This window comes from Amblyraja radiata, chromosome 9 (assembly GCF_010909765.2).
Source record: "Amblyraja radiata isolate CabotCenter1 chromosome 9, sAmbRad1.1.pri, whole genome shotgun sequence".
NCBI lineage: Eukaryota > Metazoa > Chordata > Chondrichthyes > Rajiformes > Rajidae > Amblyraja > Amblyraja radiata.
The window spans coordinates 13,880,438-13,896,971 of record NC_045964.1 but is presented as its reverse complement, the minus strand read 5'-3'; the positions used below and the strand labels follow the sequence as shown (position 1 = coordinate 13,896,971).

Genomic DNA, 16,534 nt, shown 5'->3' with positions numbered 1-16,534 from the left:
CCGCACTGCACTATCCTACAAACTAGGGAAATACAAACCTGTCTGTCTTTAGTGGTAGGAAACCGGAACTCCCGGAGAAAACCCACGCTGGTCACCGGGAGAACGTACAAACTACCTACAGACAGCTCCTGTAGTCAGGGTCAACCCCGGGTCTCTGGCACTGTAAGGCAGCAACTCTGCACCATTGTGCCGCCCTGAATGCTGGAGTTATTCAGCACGGAAACAGGCCCTTGCCAACTCGTCATGCTGACCAAGACACTCATGATCATTGTAGGTGTGGGAAAGAGGGGAGAGGTGAGGAAATAATTAAGTTCCTGTTCCTGCTCTTGAATTGCTTTTCCTGGCAGGCTGCAGAATTGCCTTGGCTTCATGTCGGTCACCAGCTTTCCAACACCATTGTGAAAGATATTTTTTCTAATCCTTTCCTTCCAACACCTCCGATTTGCCTCTCATCTAAATAAGTTGAAGTATGCAGCTCTGCTAAGTAACATATTTTGGAATTCCAAGGTCATTAATAATAATAATAATAATAATGGATGGGATTTATATAGCGCCTTTCTAATACTCAAGGCGCTTTACATCCCAATGAGTCTTTTTCTCATCAAGATTCTGAGACATTATGCTGTACAAGATGAGGTGACCACAACTTCTGTTCCTTGTGTGTGCTTAGTCACAAGAACAATGACAATTAGCCAAATCTCTCTCTCTCTCTCCTGCCTAGAGTGGAAAGTGCGCCCATGCATATTAAATTATAAAAGGAATGTTATAACAACATTTTAATTTCAGAAACTTGCAGCTTTCAAACAACTCATCCACTGTGTCCATTTGATCTGAGAGTTCTGTAGTCACCTGGTCCAGTATCACATTTAACTCTAAAAACTTTCGATGCGCTACAGAACATCCTTAAAAAATAGAATTTGATATTGATCTACATCTATATATTTTTTCAAATTTCAGAAATATCGGAATATGATGTTTTCTAATTGGTTTTACGTTTGCTCTTGTTATTCTCCGTGAATACCAATAAAATCTAAGGTGACAGATCAATCTGAAGTACAATATTTAATTGAAATACAACAAACTGCAGGCCAGGATGTTTTTTGTACAACTCAAAGTTTGTGAAATTATGTCAAAACTTGTAACTCTGGGGCCAGGTTGCTTGGATACACGACATCAGAATTTTAACTTCTCTTACTACTTTCATATCATTCACATGATGCAAATAATGGGAATTTTTATTTCTCATGCACACATGCATTGAATTTATAGATCTGCATTTGGTGGGCTCAGTCATAGGAACACATAAACAGGTCCTCTGTCCTTGCAAACTGTGATGTCTATCTATATTAATCCATTTTGCCTGCATTATGCTCAAAATGCATTTGGACAGTGATGTTTGGATAGGAAATGCATTGAGGGATAAAGCATATTCCTCAATGCCTTTCCTATCTAAATATCACTGTCCAAATGCCTTTTAAATGTTGTAATTGTATTTGCCTCTTGCACCTACACGTCATGCAAAATAATCATTATCTGCAGTGTAAAAAACTCTCAGATCACCTTTAAATCCCCCTCCTCTGACCTTAAATGTTAAAAGGGTAAAGGATTCTGATGATCTGTCCTATCTGGCTGATCTATATCTTGTTCTATCCTTGGACAACTTTCTTCACTGTGTATGAGCTCCATAAATTTTCGTCTCGTCTTCAAACCTACCGATCAGATCACCAATGTTCTCATCAAAGTTATTTATACATAAAGCTCCAGCACCAATCTCTGCGGTACACCTCTTAAACTTCCTCCTAATCAGTCCTCGCCTTTCCAAGTGAATAAATGCAATCATGTCCTTCAGAACGTGTCTAATAAATTCCTTATCACCAAGGTAAGGAATATCCCAGAAATGAAATCACCTTTTTTTAAATTAGCTTTTCAAATACTATGAGGCGATGACAGATAAAAGGTATCGTTTTTCAAAAGAGGTATAGCAATCATTGTCAACAAGTTTTTCTGTTTTGAACTGTCAACAGCCTTGAACTTTGCTGCTGCTGCAGCTGTCATCTGAATGCTACAATCTGTTATCATGAGCTTCATTCAAGGGCTGCACCTGTGAATGAATCTGTTCCCTGGTTCAGCATGAAATAAGGCTCATGGTTTAATCTTTTATCCTTTCTGACCAATGTCTGCCCACTCCCCCAGAAACAAAAGATCCTGTTTAACCAGAGGCTTTTCTTTGTTAAAGCCTGCCTTGGTAAAGTTGTGAGCATATTTACATTGATGGGGATGATGACTTATGGCTGAGTTTCTCATAAGGAGTTGAATTTGCCTATCTACACCTGGATGGCAAGAGAACTAATACTTTGGACACATGGTTAATGATGCTGATTGTGTTTGATGACGGGTGTACAGGAAGTGAAGTCCCCAATGTCTGCATGTGTTAATGATGCCATAATGTTCCATAGGGCGAACGCTTAAGCCATGCTGTGGGCTGTGCGTTTGCAGCGTGCTTGGAAAGGAAGCAGAAGCGTGAGAAGGAATGCAATGTCACTGCCACTTTCGATGCCAATCGAACCACCTTCACCAGGGAAGGATCCTTTCGAGTAATCACAGCCACTGAGCAAGCAGAGCGTGAAGAAATTATGAAACAGATACAGGACACCAAGAAAGGTAAAGAAACAAACTAACATTTAGAACAGGTGGTGAAAGGAAGGAGGACCTGTAACAAAAAATGTTCTTCTAGTAATTACAGTACATCAATGTACATGCTGCATTATAACACTATAGGAATGGAATTCAATAAGCAGAAGTGTATATACCATAGGAGGACTATTGTTACGATGCCAGCTCGCAGAAAGAACTTTCCAATTTTTCTCACAACCAGGTATTCCCCATGTTCTCTCAAGTATTTCCCTTATGAAATTGACTGCATTTCCATTCACCACACTAGTAACGAGGCCCAAAATGAAAGAGGAATTTGCATTCAGAGTGCTAAAATGTCACAGACAGACACAAAATAATCAAAAGGCTATTGGACTGCTGTGCTTTCCCAGAAGACCACACTACAGAATGGAAAATATCTCAAATCTATTTTCACCTGCTAAGTGTGCTACTTTTTTCCCTTTTTACATATTGATGGAAGGTTTTGCAGTCCGTCATTGTTTCTTATTAGTTTCCTCTAGTACAGTCAATAACGTGCTCCTTAATGTTCCTGATGTTGAGAGCAGGGTTGTTGTTCTGGCACTATTCAATCGGATGATTGTTCATCTCCTGTACACTGACTCGTATTTGACCAAGAGTGAAGGTGTCGTCAGCGAATTTCGGTCTCAGGCAGCTTCCATGGAGGGAATGGACAGATGATGCTTCTTCAGACTGGTTGCCGTTCCTTTGGTTTGACCAGTTTGTACTGTTGGTCATCCAAGCATAACATGTGTTTAAAATGACTTGCCTCCTGAAAAATTGATTCAGTATTTTAAAAACATTCTAACCGCAGTGTTTTAGTAATAAGTTTAAATGGTGTGACCCACTTAAGGGTGTTGTGTTTTAATTACAGTTGAAACGGAGAGAGTGGTGGTAGCTACTTCTGCTGCGTTTCCAGCAGCTCCATCGAATTCACCGTCTGCCCCATCCACTGTGACGGAAAACAAGGAATCCAGCAACATCCATGCCATACCCAGGAGGCATGCACCTGTGGAGCAACTTGCCAGGCAGGGATCTTTCCGAGGATTCCCAGCGCTGAGCCAAACAACGTCTCCATTTAAGAGGCAAATGTCACTTCGAATAAACGAGTTGCCTTCAACAACACAGCGAAAAACAGATTTCCAAATTAAAAGCACAGGTGGGAAGTCTGTTGATTCTTGTATTTTGGGGTTTAACCAGACAACTAAATTCTAAAGGAGAAGAGTTATTCATGCAGTAGTTGTACGGTGTGGATTTTAGAGGTTACTGGATCCTTTTCTTTCAGCAAAATGGCACCGCGTAAAAATACTGATTTTCTCAGCAAAATACTGATTTTCAGGTACTAGAATATTGAGGTTCGGTGAGTGGGCAGATGCATGGCAGATGCAGTATAATGTGGATAAATGTGAGGTTATACACTTTGGTGGCAAGAACAGAAATGCAGATTATTATCTGAATGGTCTCAGATTAGGAAAAGGGGAGGTGCAACGAGACCTGGGTGTGCTTGTACATCACTCACTGAAAGTAAGCATGCAGGTACAGCAAGCAGTGAAGAAAGCTAATGGCATGTTGTTCTTCATTGTGAGAGGATTAGAGTTTAGGAGCAATGAGGTCCTACTGCAGTTGTACAGGGCACTGGTGAGACCGCACCTTGAGTATCGTGTGCAATTCTGGTCTCCTAATTTGAGGAAGGAGATTATTGCTGTTGAGGGAGTGCAACGTAGGTTCACCAGGTTAATTCTTAGGATGATGGGACTGACATATGATGAAAGAATGGGTCGACTGTGCTTGTATTCGCCGGAATTTAAAAGGGCAAGAGGGGATCTTATAGAAACATGTAAAATTCTTAAAGGATTGGACAGGCTAGATGCAGGAAACATGTTCCAAATGTTGGAGTCCAGAACCGGGGGGACACAGTTTAAGAATAAGGGATAGGCCATTTAGGACTGAGATGAGGAAACACTTTTTCACCCAGAAAGTTGTGAATCTGTGGAATTCTCTGCCACAGAAGGCAGTGGAGACCAATTTACTGGATGTTTTCAAGAGAGAGTTAGATTTAGCTCTTGGGGCTAAAGGAATCAAGGGATATGGGGACAAAGCCGGAACAGGGTACTGATTTTAGATGATCAGCCATGATCATATTGAATGGCAGTACTGGCTCGAAGGGCCGAATGGCCTACTCCTGCACCTATTTTGCTATGTTTTTTATGTTCTAAATCGTTTGTTACTTGTTCTATTTGGCCTCCAATAAATATACATTTTAAAGGAGAATCTGTCTGCACATGATCTAGGGGCAGCACGGTGGCACAGCGGTGGAGTTACTGCCTTACAGCGCCAGAAACCCGGGTTTGATCCTGACCACTATTAAGGAGATTGTATGTTCTCTCCATGACCGAGTAGGTTTTCTCCGTTAACGTCAGTTTCCTCCCACACTGCAAGGACGTACATGTTTGTAGGCTAATTGGCTTGGTATAGAAATTAGGTGCAGGAGTAGGCCATTCGGCCCTTCGAGCCTGCACCGCCATTCAATATGATCATGGCTGATCATCCAACTCAGTATCCCGTACCTGCCTTTTCTCCATACCCTCTGATCCCCTTAGCTACAAGGGCCACATCTAACTCCCTCTTAAATATAGCCAATGAACTGGCCTCGACTACCCTCTGTGGCAGAGAGTTCCAGAGATTCGCCACTCTCTGTGTGAAAAAAGTTCTTCTCATCTCGGTTTTAAAGGATTTCCCCCTTATCCTTAAGCTGTGACCCCTTGTCCTGGACTTCCCCAACATCGGGAGCAATCTTCCTGCATCTAGCCTGTCCAACCCCTCAAGAATGTTATAAGTTTCTATAAGATCCCCTCTCAATCTCCTAAATTCTAGAGAGTATAAACCAAGTCTATCCAGTCTTTCTTCATTAGACAGTCCTGACATCCCAGGAATCAGTCTGGTGAACCTTCTCTGCACTCCCTCTATGGCAATCATAGAAACATAGAAATTAGGTGCAGGAGTAGGCCATTCGGCCCTTCGAGCCTGCACCGCCATTCAATATGATCATGGCTGATCATCCAATTCAGTATCCCGTACCTGCCTTCTCTCCATACCCTCTGATCCCCTTAGCCACAAGGGCCACATCTAACTCCCTCTTAAATATAGCCAATGAACTGGCCTCGACTACCCTCTGTGGCAGAGAGTTCCAGAGATTCACCACTCTCTGTGTGAAAAAAGTTCTTCTCATCTCGGTTTTAAAGGATTTCCCCCTTATCCTTAAGCTGTGACCCCTTGTCCTGGACTTCCCCAACATCGGGAGCAATCTTCCTGCATCTACCCTGTCCAACCCCTTAAGAATTTTGTAAGTTTCTATAAGATCCCCTCTCAATCTCCTAAATTCTAGAGAGTATAAACCAAGTCTATCCAGTCTTTCTTCATAAGACAGTCCTGACATCCCAGGAATCAGTCTGGTGAACCTTCTCTGCACTCCCTCTATGGCAATAATGTCCTTCCTCAGATTTGGAGACCAAAACTGTACGCAATACTCCAGGCGTGGTCTCACCAAGACCCTGTACAACTGCAGTAGAACCTCCCTGCTCCTATACTCAAATCCTTTTGCTATGAAAGCTAACATACCATTCGCTTTCTTCACTGCCTGCTGCACCTGCATGCCCACTTTCAATGACTGGTGTACCATGACACCCAGGTCTCGCTGCATCTCCCCTTTTCCTAGTCGGCCACCATTTAGATAATAGTCTGCTTTCCTGTTTTTGCCACCAAAATGGATAACCTCACATTTATCCACATTATACTGCATCTGCCAAACATTTGCCCACTCACCCAGCCTATCCAAGTCACCTTGCAGTCTCCTAGCATCCTCCTCACAGCTAACACTGCCCCCCAGCTTAGTGTCATCTGCAAACTTGGAGATATTGCCTTCAATTCCCTCATCCAGATCATTAATATATATTGTAAATAGCTGGGGTCCCAGCACTGAGCCTTGTGGTACCCCACTAGTCACTGCCTGCCATTGTGAAAAGGACCCGTTTACTCCTACTCTTTGCTTCCTGTTTGCCAGCCAGTTCTCTATCCACATCAATACTGAACCCCCAATGCCGTGTGCTTTAATGTCCTTCCTCAGATTTGGAGACCAAAACTGTACGCAATACTCCAGGTGTGGTCTCACCAAGACCCTGTACAACTGCAGTAGAACCTCCCTGCTCCTATACTCAAATCCTTTTGCTATGAAAGCTAACATACCATTCGCTTTCTTCACTGCCTGCTGCACCTGCCTGCCTACTTTCAATGACTGGTGTACCATGACACCCAGGTCTCGCTGCATCTCCCCTTTTCCTAGTCGGCCACCATTTAGATAATAGTATAAATGTAAATTGTCCCTAGTGTGTGTAGGATAATGTTAATGTGCGAGGATCGCTGGTCAGCGCGGACTCCGTGAGCCAAATTTCCGCGGTATCTCTAAAAAAAAATTAAATTACATTAAAAAAAAAAATGAAATAAGATTCTCCAGCTGCAGCTGCAAGAGACAAAGAGAGTTATATAGTAAGCAAAAATGCCTTTTGGCCGAACTCATCCATGCTGACCAAGGTGCCTGTTGGTCACTGGACCTGTTTGCCTGTGTTAGGCCATTTCCTTCTCCACCTTTCCTACCCATTTACCTGTCCAAATGTATTTTAAACATTATAATTGTACCCACCTGGACCTCTAGCAGCTCGTTCTATATACCTACCAACCTCTTTGTGAAAAAGCTGCACCTCAGGTCTCTTTTAAATCTTGCCTCTATCACATTAAGTCCATGTCCACTAGTTTTAGACTCTCCTACCCTGGGAAGAAAATTGTAACCATGATGATAGTGTTTAAGAGGCTTTTAGATAGGTACTCAGAAATGGATCACATGCAGTCAGAGATGCTTAATTTAACTATATTATGGGCCAAAGGGGGTTTTCCTGTGCTGTGCTGTTCTATGTTCAATCAAACCTGATTTTGATCAAACCTGACATGATAGATTTTAAAAATATGTTTTTACATTTTCCTTCAGTGCCTGAAGTTGAAGATGACTCTGGAGCGGACATCGACAGTATAAGTTCCCTGTGCTCCCAGATAACACATGCATTCAGTGGACAAGTGGAGGACCCGTTCTCTTCTGCACCAATGACCAAACCTATTGTGGGTGTGGTGGCTTCCCAAGGTGAATCACTGATTTGATTCCATATTGGAAGTGAACGAATGTTGCCAAAAACATTCAGCTTGTAGCAATAGAAATGTAACCATTTGTTTTCCCCCTCTAGTTGTCAATGGGGCATCCTCCACCTTCCCGGCACCTGTAGCAGCACCGGCCATCTCTCCCACAGTGATGCCGATGCGTGACACCAACCCTTGGTCCCATGTCCCTGCACCAACCAGTGTGACGACTACAGTTGCTGCAGGTACGTTTATGCGCACCACATATGGATAAGGCAGGAGATGGAAGAAAGCAAACTCATTATCATTAATCTGGGTGTCTGCAACCAGTATTCAACATAGAATCTAAAATGATTGTAAGGGTCAAGTGCAAAACTGAGGGGGAATCTTATAGAAACATATAAAATTATAAAAGGACTGGACAATCTAGATGCAGGAAAAATGTTCCCAATGTTGGGTGAGTCCAGAACCAGGGGCCACCGTCTTAGAATAAAAGGGAGGCCATTTAAGACTGAGGTGAGAAAAAACTTTTTCACCCAGAGAGTTGTGAATTTGTGGAATTCCCTGCCACAGAGGGCAGTGGAGGCCAAGTCACTGGATGGGTTTAAGAGGGAGTTAGATAGAGCTCCAGGGGCTGGTGGTATCAAGGGATATGGGGAGAAGGCAGGCACGGGTTATTGATTGGGGACGATGAGCCATGATCACAATGAATGGCGGTGCTGGCTCGAAGGGCCGAATGGCCTCCTCCTGCACCTATTTTCTATGTTTCTATGTTTACTGATCCAAAATACCACGTATTTTAATTTGAACCGAATCCTGTTCACCCTGCTGAACTCCATTCCCTGGTCTAATAACAACACAAGTTTAAAATCCTGACCTTATTGTTGCCGGTATCTGTAGCCAGGTGTGTTCCACAAGCCTGTGGGACTCAACAGTCTCATCTCACTCATCTCTGTGTCACGTAGCCAAGCATTCACCTCTGGAATTTCTTCTGCAAGGTTCCATGCCTTACCTTTACAATGCTTCTTTTAAAATCCTGCCTCTTAGATACGTTTGTATTGATCATAATTTGAAAAACTGTTGTTATAACTCTTAGGATGTTTGCTGTAATTAAAAGTGCTATAAATCTAAGAGCTTTTAAAATCCCTACCGTGTTCAAAATCTCTCCGTGGCTTTGGTCCTTCGAATCTGTAACCTCCTCTAACATTACAACCCATCAAGATCTCTGCATTGTCCCAGCCATGGCCTTCTGTGCAGCTTTCTGCTCCATTAGTAGTTGAGCAAACTTTCAGATATTCAGGTACCAGGTTCAGGAATTCTCACTCGATGTTGTTCTACCAGCCCCTCTTGCTTTCTCCCCTTGTCCATCCCCAGCTAGGTTTTTGCTCACCTTCTCTTGCTCTGTGTGGATTACTCCTTTGAAGCATCTTGAGATGGCTTTCTGTGTTACAAATGCAGCAGAAAGTTGGTCTGATCTTTGGTACTCATAAGGGATATTGCTGGAACCTATATGAACTAACCAGGTGCAGGCAGATGGTATCATGGTTAGCACAGACATGGTGAGCTGAAGGGCCTGTTCCTGTGCTGTACTCCTCTGTTTAATACAGGTTGCAACAAGGGATCACCCAGACAGGAATAATAGGATTGAGTAGTGTCACTTTTGATTTATTGTAAGGGAAATCAGATTTAACATCCACTGGAGTTCTTTGAGGATGTGGTGAATAGAAGAGATGAAGTATCAGAAAGCTTTCTGCAAGAATGTGATCAACAGGTTAGGGCAGGTGAAACAAGGGATAATATATGGGTGAAGAATAGTTTATGGGTTGGCAGCAGAGAGGGGGAATAAATGGAGGCTTTGAGGCTGGCAGACAGCTGGTGCACTGCAAGGACTGGTGTGTGGCTCCAGCTATTCAAAGTACATTACAGATGAGAGCCATTCCACATTTGCCGATGAAGCTAAACTACATGAGACTATGGATAGGGAAGAGGACGTGAAGAAGACTCAGAGGGATGTGAACAGGGCACGACAGATGGAATATAATGTTGGAACAATGAGAGGTCCAAAAACCAAAAAAGCAGAGTACATTAAGTGGTGAGAAATGGTGAGAATGTCGTTTTAGCCTCTCTGTAATAATGCAAGACTGGGATGCAACCTTTTAGCTAAGAATCAATTGCTTTCTCCCCACAATCTGTACTTTGATTTGATTGAGAGTGAGGTTGGTTTTGTTTTTACTCTTCCCTCTTGTTTGAAGCAGGCAATGATTGGGGCAGCCCTCCCGCTGTGACCACCCAGTTTCAGCCGGGTCACCAGCGCACACCGTCGGAAGCTGACCGCTGGCTCACGGAGGTGTCCAAGAGCGTTCGGGTGCACCCGTCGCCCCAGCCCATGGTCGCACCACCCTTCCAGAGCAGCTTGTACGTCACCCCTCAGCCAGCCTTGGTCAGCGTGGTTCCACCCATGCAGCCTGCTTTTGTCCCCACTCAGCCTTACTCGCTGCAGGCCATCAATGGCATTCCATTCCAAGCTCCGAGTCTGCCCGTGGTGGGAATAACCCCTTCACAGATGGTCGCCAACGTCTTTGGCACAGCAGGCCAACCTCAGGTCACCCACGCACAGCAGGGTCAGAACATTGTGGGAATGGCCGCCAGCCCCAGCCCCTACTTTAAACCCGCCGAGCAGATTACCCGCAAACAAATCAACGGTTCCGCAGTTTTCAATGAAGCAGAAAGTAGCAAATGGACATTGGAAAACAAAAGCAGTGAAATGGCTGCGGGCAATCCCGAGGATGTATTTGAAGCTCAATGGAATGCGCTGGAGTTCAAGTCAAAGCAGCGAGCCACCCCTTCTCCGACTAATCCGTTTTCCAGAGATTTAAAGAAGACTTTTGAGATTGAACTTTGAGCAAAGTCTCTGGTTTCCTTTGTCGGACGATTGTGTGTGGAAAGCATTCAGTGTTGATAATGGGCATGAAGAACTGCTTCAGCAGTCCCTGAGAACCATTATAAACAGGGTGCAAAGTTGGACTCAACCATATGGCTAAGTTGTTGAATCAAAGGAGCATGTCCATTATCTGCCTTGGAAAAATACCGTTTATGTTGTGGTACATGTAGGGATCAGCTGTTGGTTTCTAAACTCTTTCTACCTATAATTGTGGGTATTCTGTGGTGGGACTGCAGGAAGATGCTGCAATTCTTGTGTTGGAGCTTCCAATTTGAATACATTGATGCCAAAATCTTTATTTTTATGCGTTAGTATATATATTTTAATAGTATGGAAATTGAGCTGTAAGTAATCTTGCCAAAGGTAAAACACCGAAAGGTTGTACGAAATGTACATAGAGAGACTGGTTTATTGCTGATGCTAATGTAAGTACTTCATGTATTCCATCTTTTAAACTGATGTTTGCAGCGGCCTCTTTGTTGTGGGTAGCACACTTGCTTGAACAGATGACCTGTTATAAATCATTAGTATGGAGCAGTATTGCTATGGTAAACATTTAACCATGTTCAATCTTGGATTCTGTTCAGCAAGACTTTGTTTTGTGTTGATGACAATTTTCTTGTTCCCTTACTGCCTTGAATAGATTTTTAAGAGGCCAGCCAGGTCCGATTGCCGTAATGGTATAAAAAAGATTTGCACAATACTGTTGAGCAGGCTCCTTGTTGGTCCCTTGTGGTACGCTGACCAATCTCCTATTGTGGCGAAATGAGTCAGTTCTTCTGAGTTAATTACTTTACGCCTCAGTTGAAAATTCTGCAGATATGCTTTCTAGTTTTGTTTTAATTTTGACTTGCACGAGCCTTACAATCACTTGTAATAAAAATAAATTTATACTGGAGATTTATAATCTTTAACAAATAAATGGTTGGAAGAGTAACCATATTTGAAAAGTGCTTTGGATGATTTGAAATCGTTTGACTGCCTGTTGTTATTATTACTTTGGTTGTTATATTATTACTTCGATTGTGGGGAAGAGTTGTGGATGACCAATTCCAGTTACTCAGCAATATTTTCCTGAACCCATCACCAAACCAAATCATATTAATATGCACTCGTCACAGAGTCCACAACTCCCAGATCAATATATACATTTTAACCCAAACTGTAAATATGTAACTAAATATCTCAGAAAACTTCCAGCTAATTGCCCATATCTTCTTGTAGAGCTTTTTAGCCTTAAAAACAATATTTTTTTAAGGCTAAAAAGCTCTACAAGAAGCTTTAGGCAATTTTCTGAGAAGAAATGGTCGTTGAGTAGAGATCTTTTAACTGGTTACAGAGAGGTTGATTTTGCAGAGTTTAGAGAACATAAGTGCAGTTTTAAATGACACACCATGGCAGGATGTTACACACAATGACACACAACATGCCAACATGTTAAAGTCCAGAGATCAATAAAATATATCGTATTTTGTCATTGTCTAAAATACAAAGAAAAGCATTGTTTCAAAATAAGTTGTTTTAATTGTCATTCGTGGAAATGTTAAAAAGAGTACACAATATAATTTGACATGAACATCTTGTCTATAAAATATGATCCTTGTGTGCAGAGGAGGAGTGGCAATGCTCACAACAGTTGGGTCCATTCAACAATGTTAGTTCAGTGAGTGTTTCCAACATCTCAACGTTCTGCTTGTAAAAATACCAGCTTCCGTCACAAATTCCGAATGCAGATAAATATCAAAATATCTCTTTGGAGGAAACTAAACCTCCCTTTCTTGAAAATTGTACACTCTAAATCACCTGATTAAAGATTGCATCAACGTTTAATTCTAAATTTACAAAAAGTATCTCTTAAAAAATACATACAAGCTTCTTGAATATTTAAGAAATAGATATCACTGCTTGTACATTTAGGAGAACGCTGATCACCTTTGACTGTGGAATGAATTATCAAAAGTTACTTGCAGCACCTCTTATTCATGTTCTGGAGTCGACCTTTGCATGTCACTGCAAGAGCAGGGGACCTACAGCAGAAAAAAGTCATCCAGTCAGTGTCATTAAATGTGAGTTTTATTATATAAACTTTTATTTAGCCCACAGAAAGCCCATGCTGCTGAAGTGCATGACTCATCTCTAAGGGCCAGGCCTGGCTTTGTTGGAATTTCCTTCATGAGCCATGACTGTAGTCTGATTACCTTCAGAAGGACTTTGGTAGTCCAAAGGCTGACAGCTCAGCAATAACTGATGGTCTTATCAGTGAGGCTGAGTATACGACAAATGACTAGAAAAGATCGTAGACATACAGCATGGAAATCAGCCTTTCAGACTACTGAGATTGGGCCGACATCGAGCCTCAGATTCACCCCCCCCGGTTCTAACACTTGCCAACACTCTCAGGTTCATTTACTGTGACCAGTTAACCTATCAACCAGCTTGTCTTTAGGACGGAGGACACGGGGAGAGCTCCGCACAGACAGCAGCAGCGGTCAGGATTAAACCCATGCCTCTGGACCTGCCAGGCAGCAGCTCCAATAGCTGCACCACAATGTTGCTCCGACGACCTGCTCTATCCTGCCATGATGTAAGATTATTTTTAGTTAAATTAGTTTTAAAACATTGTACAGTAGAGCACAGGATCAGGCCCTTTGTTCCATAATGCCAAGATAAACTAATCTCCTCTGTCTGCACATGATCCATATACCTCCATTCCCTGCATTTCCATGTGCCTATCTAAAAGTCTCTTAAACATCATTCTCGTATCTGCCTTCACCACCACTCCGACAGTATGTTCCAGGCAACTAATATAAAAACTGTCTTGCACATCTCCTTTTAAACTTTGTCCCAATCACCATAAAGACAATCCCTTTACTAATCCCTCTAGTCTTTCACCCTGTGGAAAAAGGTTCTGATTGTCTACCATATCTGTGCCTCTCAATTTTATATACTTCTATCATGTCTCCTCTTAGCCCCGAACACTCAGTGAAGACAATTAAAATTTATCTGACCTAAGGTCATAAGTGATAGGAGTAGAATTAGGCCATTTGGCCTATCAAGTCTACTCTGCCATTCAATCATGGCTGATCTATCTCTCCCTCCTATCCCCATTCTCCTGCCTTCTTCCCATTTTCCCTGACACCTGTACTAATCAGGTATCTATCTCTGCCTTAAAAATATCCACTGACTTGACCTCCACAGCCTTCTCATTCCACAGCCACAATCATGGCTGATCTCTTTCCCTGTCATCCCCATTCTCCTGCCTTCTCCCCATAACCTTTGACACCCTTACTAATCAAGAACCTTTAAAAATACCCATTGACTTGACCTCTCCTTGTAGTTAATACCCCCAAATCCGAGCAGTTAATACCCCCAAATCCAAGCTTACAAACTTCTTCTGCACCCTCTCCAAAGGCGCCATGTCATTCCTGTAATGCAGCAAAGAGAACTGCACACAATCCTCCAAATGTGACCTAACCAAAAGACCTAAAAAGCTGCAGCATGACTTCCCGACTTGTACTCGGTACCCAGACAAATGAAGCCAGGCTGCTTTACCACACTATCTATTTGCGTTGCCACATGGATATCAGAAGGCATTTGGGATGCAACTCGGTTGAATGGTTTAGGGAAATACTGGCCTGCCACAGGACTAGGTAACAAGACTCTTGCTTGTCATGGTAGATGTTGTTTTGGACAGATGCAGGAATCAAAATTTAGATGTTTGCTAATGATACCAAAACTGAGGTGAACAGAAAAAATGGCAAATAGAATTCAATCAAGAGAACTGATTGGACGCACTCAAGAGGGCCAAAAAGTACGGGAAATACATAAGGCCTGTTTTCTACAGTATATAAAGGAGTCATAGAACAGTTACCTCAACCTGTTTCATTAGCCTACAGATAATTGTCTTTATTAGCAGACAGATAGAATACAAAAGCAGAAAGACCATTCCAGAAATGTATTAACCCCAAAGCAAGCCCACAACGGAGATGCTGTTTACATTTGTAGCCACCACAACAATGGGCAGGATGTGACAGCAACTTCCAGGTACTAAATGAATGCATTAGTCTTCAGGGAGGAGGCAAGTGAGTAAACTAACAATTGTTAGAGGTTACTGGTTAATATATCACTGGCTCCAGGTGGAACAGAGCCTCAGTGGTTGAGAAATAAATTGCTGTTCCAATATCACCTCTGAATCTGAATTCCACACACATCTTCACCATAAGGGCTGTAGTGAGCTGCATTGGTTTATAAGTGCTCTTCACTTCTAGAGCTCACAAACAAGTGGCCATAGCAGTGATACCTGCATCCCTCAACTCTCTGGGACCACAGGGAACAATGTCAGTGCTGGAGATGAGACACAAGTGGCCCTCTTTAACCCAGTTTGATTAGGGGCCCTGGCCTGTGATTAACATCAACCCACACAACAGCATTTTAAATGATATTGTGGCTCCATCAGTTGCATGAAACAGCTATGCTGAAGAGGTGGATGAGGGAGAACTGTTGCAAGCAACCTGCAATTCAGGACAAGATACACAAAGCTGAGAAGTGGTGAGTTTACAGCAAGAAATTAACCAGTGACACAAATAACAAAAGCAGGCGAGAATACAGCAGTCAATGTTAAAATGTGCAGGAAGAAATTGTTAGCAGGCAATACTCTACAACAATGGTGTACATCATACAAGGGTCTGGAAGGAGAGTAAACCTGTACAAAGATAATAAAACTATGCTGTGGATGGATTATTGATAAAAGTGCAAAATCTCCCACATCATCATTTCATGAACCACAGAGAACACTTGGATTTGCTGTGATGTTGCAGCTTTTGGTTCGATCGTGGCTGCAGGCTCTTTCAGGAGACCATGGTCACAGTGTTAGTGTCTCAGCTCAGTGATGGGGAAACCCTTGCTGTCAGTTTAGGTCCAGAATCTGCTCAAATCAACAGAGCTGAGTTAGCCTGCAGGATCCACTAGGAGGCAGTACAGTGACTCCAGACCTCTGCAAAGCTGCAGACTCAGAAAGGAAAAGCTGCTGTTTAGCAACCTGGGATCACAGAATCAAGGTGTGCAGAAACGGGCCCTTTGCCCAACTTGTACATGCTGATCAAGATGCCCTTCTTAGCTAGTCCCATTTGCTTATGTTTGGCCCATCTCTCTCTAAAGCTTTCCAATCGATATGCCCGTCCTAATGGATTTTAAACAATGTACAAAGCTCACTTCTATCTCTTCCTCTGGCAGCTCATTCCATATACCCACCACCCTCTGTGCAAAATAACTGCCCTCACGCCCCTGTTAAATCTTTACCCTCTCACCTTAAAGCCACACCCTCTAGTTTTAGATCCCCTACTGTGTGGAAAAAAGCTGTGGCCATTGACCTTATTGGTGCCCTCCAAGATTTTATAAATCACTATAAAATCACCCCTCAGCCTCCTTTGCTCCAGAGAAAACTCCCATCCCAACATATCCATTCTCTACTTATTACAGCCCTGCAACCCTGGTAACATCCTTGTGAATCTTTTCATCTCCCCCTTAAGCTCAGTTTACTCCTGCCCCTCCTACAGCCAGGACACAAGGGAGCAGTGCTGAAGGCAATATTGTATAAAGGTTCTCTCCTTCATTATGAATGAAATATTAATTCCAGATTTAATGGAGAAAGAATATAATTTTAAGAAAGGTACACAAAAAAGCTGGAGAAACTCAGCGGGTGCAGCGGGATCAATAGCTGCTGCTGCACCCGCTGAGTTTCTC

At 42.7% G+C, this 16,534-nt stretch overlaps 2 protein-coding genes across 12 annotated transcripts in view; one reads left to right on the top strand and one right to left on the bottom strand.

Annotated features, from left to right (window-relative positions):
* The window catches only part of numb (NUMB endocytic adaptor protein), a 118,262-nt gene extending 106,517 nt beyond the window's left edge, over positions 1–11,745 (top strand). For 5 of the 8 annotated variants that reach the window (XM_033026738.1, XM_033026737.1, XM_033026736.1 and 2 more), the window contains 5 exons: positions 2,457–2,661; positions 3,545–3,829; positions 7,709–7,858; positions 7,959–8,096; positions 10,104–11,745. In XM_033026738.1, coding sequence (XP_032882629.1) covers positions 2,457–2,661; positions 3,545–3,829; positions 7,709–7,858; positions 7,959–8,096; positions 10,104–10,753 — 1,428 coding nt within the window. In that variant the 3' untranslated portion in view covers positions 10,754–11,745. The remainder of the gene's footprint in view (positions 1–2,456; positions 2,662–3,544; positions 3,830–7,708; positions 7,859–7,958; positions 8,097–10,103) is intronic. The other 3 variants (XM_033026740.1, XM_033026735.1, XM_033026742.1) reach the window with 1 other exon arrangement.
* A 548-nt stretch (positions 11,746–12,293) lies between these two features.
* papln (papilin, proteoglycan like sulfated glycoprotein) overlaps positions 12,294–16,534 on the bottom strand; it is a 61,391-nt gene continuing 57,150 nt past the window's right edge. For all 4 annotated transcript variants that reach the window (XM_033026731.1, XM_033026734.1, XM_033026732.1 and 1 more), the window contains one exon: positions 12,294–12,819. Coding sequence is in view for 1 of the 4 variants with exons in the window: in XM_033026734.1 (XP_032882625.1) it covers positions 12,800–12,819 (20 nt within the window). In the remaining 3 variants the exon portion in view is untranslated. The remainder of the gene's footprint in view (positions 12,820–16,534) is intronic.